The following is a 7,112-nucleotide window of genomic DNA, read 5'->3' as shown; positions in this document are numbered from 1 at the left end:
GATCATTTGTGGACATGCAGAGTGGTAAAAAATCTGAATCACCTGATGCCCAGAAAGTGATGCTCTGCCTTGTTTAAATTTTCATACTGTAAACAAGTATCCATTCCATGGTCCATTTAGTGCCAACTTTTTCACATTTTTGTGCTTTTTTTTCATGATTTCCCTGTTAAAGGTGGCCCCCAAACTTAGTGAAGTGATGCCTAATGTTCCTAAACACAAGAAGGCTGTGATGTGCTGGCATGAGTTATAGTGTTGGCTGTGAGTTCAGTGTTAATGAATCAACAATAGATATTAAATAAGCTGTCTTGAAACAGAAACACATAAAAGAAGGTTATATACTGATGGACAAAAATGTGACCAAAGGCTCACAGGAACCTGTATTTCCCCTAGGAACAGTGGTTCAGTATTCACTAATTCAGTGTTCTCTGTGACTTCATAGAACATGACTGCTTCGAATAACAAGAATCAACCATACTTTCATACCCCCTTGCTCCTGGAAATAATTAAAAGCTTTTATCCTATACAAAAGCCATGGCTGCCTTAAGCTGATGCTGCTTCATACAAATGGACTTGATCAGATTTTAAACAAGGAAACAAAATGGAAAATAAGCCAAAAGAGCAAATATATCCCAACTTTGAAATGCCCCTAAACACATTCAGACACTAAATATGATTACCTCCACTATTTTGACCTGGAAAGTCTGTGTTCTCCAGTAATAATTAAGAACTTTAGGGTGATTTTAGAAGGTAGGTAGTGTAATTTATCATCTTAGAGCTCAAAATAATACATATTCCTATTGGTGACCACAAACTAGCTATTTTACCTCATGTTTTATACAGGTCTTCTGGTTAAGATCCTTATGTATTTTATGTTAGGCTAATAGTAAGCCATCTGCCCTCAAAAGATCATTTAAATATATCAGTGTATAAACTCTCAAAAAGAGTCCAAGCTGAATATTTTGGTAACGGCATTTCAGTTTTCAGTTTTGCTGTGTTTAAGCTTGGTCATAACAAATGCAAAACTTCTATGTAAAAAAATAACCAATTAAAATAATTTATGAATGCTCAGTTTCTTTAAGGGGCTAGCTGAATACAATGTAAATTCTTTCTTGATGAAAAACAAGACCTGTACCCTCAAATCTTTTATCATACTGTTACAGTTTTTAATGTATGAAATCTGAATTCTGTCAGGGATATATACATACCTAGACCAATTTCTTAGGTCAAAGTGCTGGCTAAATTCACTTAAATTCCAACAGCTGGGCCAGTTTTGTACCTAAACAGCCTTTCCTCCCAATGAGATGAGTCCGTACTGTAACAGCCTATGCTAATTCTATCATAATATTTATCACATATTGTACGTGAATTACCAGTTTATCAGTCTCCCATGAGATTGGGGGCTCCTTGAGAGCAGAGACTGTCCTGTTCACTTTGCATTGAAGTAGGTACCAAATTATTTGCTAAATGAGCAATGAACAATATTTCTACTCATGGTATTTACCCATAATTACTGAGTATTAATCTCTCATACCAAGGCTTTGATTTAGCTTATGGTGAATCATTTTTAAAAGTTGTAGCTTTGAGGCATTTTATTATAAAAAGCTGGTACTCATATACATAAACTAACAAGAACTTAAAATTCATCATAAATTTACTTCATTTTTTAGCTTGACCTTCCAGTAAATCTTTAGCTTCATTGATTTTGGCTGCTATGTAAGGAGATCCTCCTAAAGGAAGAAAGAAAAAAGGAGTAGTTATAATATGGATTCTCAATTTCTGCTTGGTTGAAAAACTTCTCTATCTGAGAAGTGGAATTAGCAGAAATGATATTTTGATTTTTAAAAATAATAACTTTGACATTGCAACTGGATCACCAAATATATGGTAATATATTTGACCAAGGGGAAATGAAGAAAGCCACATAAGGGAGATTTCCACAAAAATGGCACCTTCTAAAAAACCTTAAGCTGATAGGAATAGGATTAAAAAAAAACCCCATATACTTACGTGACTGAAATAGTGTAAGACACCTATTCATAATGATTACAGATCATGAATGAACATATTTATTGTACTGTGTTATTTTAAAACCCTGATTTTTTTTTTTTTTTCTGTGAGGAAGATCAGCCCTGAGCTAACATCCGTGCTAATCCTCCACTTTTTGCTGAGGAAGACTGGCGATGAGCTAACATCTATTGCCAATCCTCCTTTTTTTTTTTTTTTTTCCCTTTTTCTCCACCCCAAAGCCCCAGGAGATAGTTGTATGTCATAGCTGCAGATCTTTCTAGTTGCTGTATGTGGGATGCGGCCTCAGCATGGCCAGAGAATAGGTGCGTGGGTGCGCGCCCGGGATCCAAACCTGGGCCGCCAGTAGCGGAGCGTGCGCACTTAACTGCTAGGCAATGGGGCCGGCCCTAAAACCCTGATATTCTCAAAGGCTTCTAAGCTTTGTTGGAAAGACCCCATTTTGGTTTAGATTCTTTTTCTGTCCTTCATAGTTTTTCTCTTTTCCTGTCATTAATTGTCCCTTCACGATGATATCTACAGCTCCTTTTCTACTAATCTGCTGAATTAGTGCTTCTCGAAGTGTGGTATTCAGACCACCAAACATCAGCATCAATAAGAAGCTTGGTAGAAATTCAGCTTTATGGGCTCCACCCTAGAGCTGCTGAATCAGAAGCCCTCCAGTTAATACAAGCTAAATTTCGTAAAAGAGGCTATGCAGAGATACCAAACAATTACAACTCCGTTTAAACTCAAAACCCTCTTTCTTAATCAAAGGCCTCTCCTATGAAAGTAAAAGGATTTGAGCACTGGAACATGGATTTTGTGCTCTATATTTTGGTATCCAAGGAATTATTTGCTTTCTTTCAACACAGCCAAGGCTGCTTAGAAGTGTTTAAGAAACTAAAAAGTACATCTTATAGGTTTCTAACTAGGTAACCTCTAGTTCAAAGGTCTAAATGAATAGGAAAAAGTTACATTTTTAGTTTCATTAACTGAAATTAAACATTTCCTTTAATTAAGAATGTAGACCAACCCCCACCCCCAAACAGTGGTATTAGCAATATTTATAACTTGCGATTAGAAGTCATGTTTTATCACAACTGCACATCTCAAAACATTGTCAATGCTTATCACCACTTCCAAATTATAGTAGTAATTAGGTCTGCTCATTATTCTATAAATACATTTTTCACTCATGATTTATTCTTTTAAGACACCAAAAACAACAAATGGATCCAGCCTGGGAGACAGTGATCACACACAGATTTAGGCATTTCCCTTATAATAGTCAAGTTAGATAAAAAATTATTCCATTAATAATAGTCACTCCAACAACATATAAAAAGAGTTTAATGGCTACTTACCCTTGTCTGGGTGATTTAAAAGCATAATTCGTCGATGAGCATCTCTTATTTTTCCTTTATTGGCAGTAGGGCTAATTTAAAAAGGAAAAGGTATTTACTTCAGTCAAAAGGTATTGTTGACTACTACTGGATCACATTAAAAAATTGTACATGAAAGCCAATTAAAAATATTGTGAACTGGAGTAAGTGATCACAACAATATGAAAAGCTGTTTAGGAACCTCTTCCCTAACACACAAGGAAGATGAATATTTTGAATCAGGGAACTAAACAGCTCCTTAGAAAAATAAGGCATTCTCAAACAAAAACCTAGTTGAACTTGATAATATTCATTACAACGTTACTTTTATTAAAAAGGAAAGCACGTTTAAGTATTTGGAAATGAAGGCAGAAATTCACCACAAAAGGTATTAGCTATCGAAAACAACATTGGGCACTGTGATTATCTGTTGGAAAAGTCTATCTTTCAATGAATTAAAAAGTGCTTATTTGCCAGTGTGCCTGCTCATTGCACTTTTAAAGGAAGTGTTTAGATCTTAAAAATGTACATAATACAAGAACTCGCTCCTAACAAGAGAAGGGCTTTATTACATTTGCTCATAGCTCTAGAATTGTAGAAAAATATTAAAAATATTAGAAATTATTTTACCTTACACCCAGTATTAATGCTGCTTCCCGTTTTGTCATTTTGGGTTCAAACCCACCTCTGTAATAGCCACCACTGAAGGCCTAAAAGAGGAAATGCATTTCTAAGAAAAGATTATTAGAATAAACTGAAAGTTGCAAAAAAAAAAAAAAAAATAATGCCTGTAAATTGTTCATAGAACCAGCAGAAAAACTGAGACATTTCAGAGAACTTAGAGCAATTCCTATGGTATTTTAGCTCTATAAGTAGCAACAAATATTTTGATAATCATTAAACAGATACATTTTTTTCTCCAGACAACCTAAACTGTCCTGAAAATATAAGACAAGAACAGCGCCTCAAAGCCAGTTCCTCTGGGAGTGAAGGGAAGATTATTCCAAGTTAGCCATGTTCTAGATAAAAATTTTATCTCAGAATATGACTATATGTTTCAGAACAAGAAGTGCCTCAAGAAGCGGATTTAGAGCTCTTTTGAGACAAGTGGTTTAAGGGTATTTTGAGGTTCAAGGTAACTACTAAAACAAGACTTTAAGATATATATCAAGGGCTGGCCCCGTGGCTTAGCAGTTAAGTGCACGCACTGCGCTGCTGGTGGCCCGGGTTCGGATCCCAGGCGTGCACCGACTCACAGCTTCGGCTATGCAGAGGCCGCGTCCCATATACAGCAACTAGAAGGATGTGCAGCTATCACATACAACTATCTACTGGGGCTTTGGGGGAAAAATAAATAAATAAAATTATTAAAAAAAAAAAAGATATATATCAAGAAAATCAGGCTATCAGGTCCTCTAACCTTGTTATGTCAGAAATCATATTGGTAAAGCTTACCATCACTCTATTCTGTCACAATCAATCACAACAATAAAGATAAATACTCAACAGGCTGTCACAGCCAAATTCATTCTGAACTGTGAGCCCAAAGGATAGGATCACCTCCAGTCATACTCTATAGCCTAATTAACTGCAGTGCTACCCAAGTATCATGTTAGGGAGTGCCAGGGCCACACAGTAAGAATGGATAGATCCCTAGATCCCTAGATCCCTCTGTGCTTGTGATGCAGAGCAGATGAGAGGGGGCAAGCATGTGGACAGATGATGCCAAAGTTAACAGTATGTGAACAATAAGAAGATATTAACTTTCATGACACTAGAATTGTTAACACCTCTGCCCCAATTCTGGTACACATAACCTTTAATTTTTTAGAGTAGCACCATTACAATGCTCAGAACTTCTAAACCTTCCTTGTGGGAAGCAAGAGAAGGGGGCCAAAGCAATCACTAAGAACTTCATGTTTGGAAATTTACCCTCCTCGAGTCTTCCTACACAGGCAGCAAAAAATTAGCAAAAATGTTTAATAGATCTTACAGATTTTGGCAGACTTTGAAAAGCTTGTTTTACTTGAGGCTCCATATGCTTCATAGCTTGCAAAACATAACGGCCTAAAAACAAAAGCAATAGAGTAATTAAAAAGTCCCCAAACTCCCCTACTTCACTTCCAACCCCAAACCATAAACAAACCTGCAAATCCTGCAGCAGCAATGGTCAGTCCAACTGCTACCACTGTAGTGGCCTGGAAAGGGGAAGCAGAGTAAATATTTACTTCTCTAACTCCCACCCTTCCCTATCATACCCATTCTCTCATCCCAACTCATTACAAATTTCATTTCAACGGGAGAAACAAGTTTTAGGGTGAAAATATTCTGCCGAACGATCCTTTAAAACTACCGCAACTTTTATATCTGATGCCCTACAAAGGTATGGGATTTTCACTGCAGAAGAAAAGGGCAAGTTGCTTTGCTGCTTTACTTTTACAACAGTGAAAAAGACGACTTCCTTCTTTTGAAATCCTCTCTTTCACCTCCGGGCAAATGAAGTCACACTCAAGTTCAATTAAGAGCAACAGAAATAAAGTTTCTGCTAGGGAAGGAAGAACTGTTTACAGAGGATTCCCGTAAAATTCTGATAATGCATTTTCAACATTAGACGTGGACTTAACTAGGACACTAGCTTTTCAGAGCGGCTTCGGCACTGTCCCGCCTCACGATTACAGAACAGGAGAGAAGTTCAAATATTTAGGAATCGAGGAGAAGAGATGTGTCAGCAAGAACCAAGGAGAAGGACAGAGCAAAGTAGAGAAAGTACTGACAATGTATTAGGGGGAAGGGCAGGTATAGTTAAATGCGTTTCCACTAATCTTCGAGCCCCGGCGACGGCGGACCAGAGGCTGGAGCCCTCTGCAGAAAGGCGCTGTAAGAACACAAAGGCCCGAGAGGAGAGAGCCAACAGCTCTGTGTCCTGGAGAGTGTGACTCTCCGGGGGCCCCAGGCCAGCGTCGCACTAAGCAGACCACCTCGGCTCCTCTCCTCCGAGGCGGTGGGCCGAGTTTGGAGCCTGGGCCCAAGATCGCCCAGGAGACCGGGAAGCCGCACTCACCATGGCTCCGGCTCGACTCCCCTGCCTCCGCCGGGAGCGGGGTTCATCCCACCCCGGAGGCTGCAGCCGACAACTCCACGCCTCCACCAGACAGCACCTCGGCCACCACCAGCAGGCACTCTCCGCCCGGACAGGGGCGCCCTAGCAAATACGGCAGTGGCGGCCGCAAACTAGGCCGGAAAACTGTCGTAAAAGGGGACCACAGACAGAGAAAGGTCGCCCAAGCAGTGGGTAGGTGGAGAACAAGACTTCGGATTGGTCGATGGGTGGGCGGATCGCCTCCTTAGTGGGCTCAAAGGTGGGGCTTCTGTGTGTTTTGCCCTTTGTTCCTGGGCCGAGGAAGTTGTTTGGAAATTCTTGCAGGGCGGGGTATTGGCATAGAAGGGCACGAGGAAATACTGCGTAGCCTTACTCAGAATGTTTTTTTTCCTACTTCTCAGCACCTCCGTTTGCTATTTGTTTTGTTTATATTTGTCAAAGGTAATGAATATCCTTAAACATGCTGTAAAAGTTCCACTATGAAGCCAAGTAAATATGCAGCAACCCAGTATAGCAAACGAGATGTCCCAGAAAACCAAATGAACAAACTGCATGGTGTTTCAGGGGTTGTTCGTTAGCATTGTTTTATTTAAAAGAATTTTTTAAAAAATATGTGACTTGAC

The 7,112-nt window shown here is 39.1% G+C and overlaps 1 protein-coding gene across 1 annotated transcript; it reads right to left on the bottom strand.

Annotated features, from left to right (window-relative positions):
- Positions 1 to 1,571: 1,571 nt before the first annotated feature.
- Positions 1,572 to 6,608, bottom strand: DNAJC19 (DnaJ heat shock protein family (Hsp40) member C19). The gene is made up of 6 exons (XM_004424683.3): positions 6,451 to 6,608; positions 5,536 to 5,587; positions 5,383 to 5,456; positions 4,020 to 4,099; positions 3,372 to 3,442; positions 1,572 to 1,727 (listed from the first exon to the last, which is right to left on the bottom strand). The coding sequence occupies exons 1-6, from the start codon at positions 6,451 to 6,453 to the stop codon at positions 1,657 to 1,659; spliced, it is 351 nt and encodes a 116-aa protein (XP_004424740.1). The 5' UTR covers positions 6,454 to 6,608; the 3' UTR covers positions 1,572 to 1,656.
- Positions 6,609 to 7,112: the final 504 nt, after the last annotated feature.

The sequence above is a fragment of the Ceratotherium simum genome, chromosome 15 (assembly GCF_057802395.1).
Source record: "Ceratotherium simum simum isolate JZ-2026a chromosome 15, ASM5780239v1, whole genome shotgun sequence".
Classification (NCBI taxonomy): Eukaryota; Metazoa; Chordata; class Mammalia; order Perissodactyla; family Rhinocerotidae; genus Ceratotherium; species Ceratotherium simum.
Note: the sequence above shows the minus strand (reverse complement) of the source record. Positions and strands in the feature narration are given on the sequence as shown.

Coding starts and splice junctions, on each gene's coding strand:
- DNAJC19 (XM_004424683.3), bottom strand. Junction 5,457..5,535: donor TGCTGCTGCAGGATTTGCAG/GTTTGTTTATGG, acceptor TTTTGTTTTTAG/GCCGTTATGTTTTGCAAGCT. Junction 3,443..4,019: donor GCATTAATACTGGGTGTAAG/GTAAAATAATTT, acceptor TTTTTAAATTAG/CCCTACTGCCAATAAAGGAA.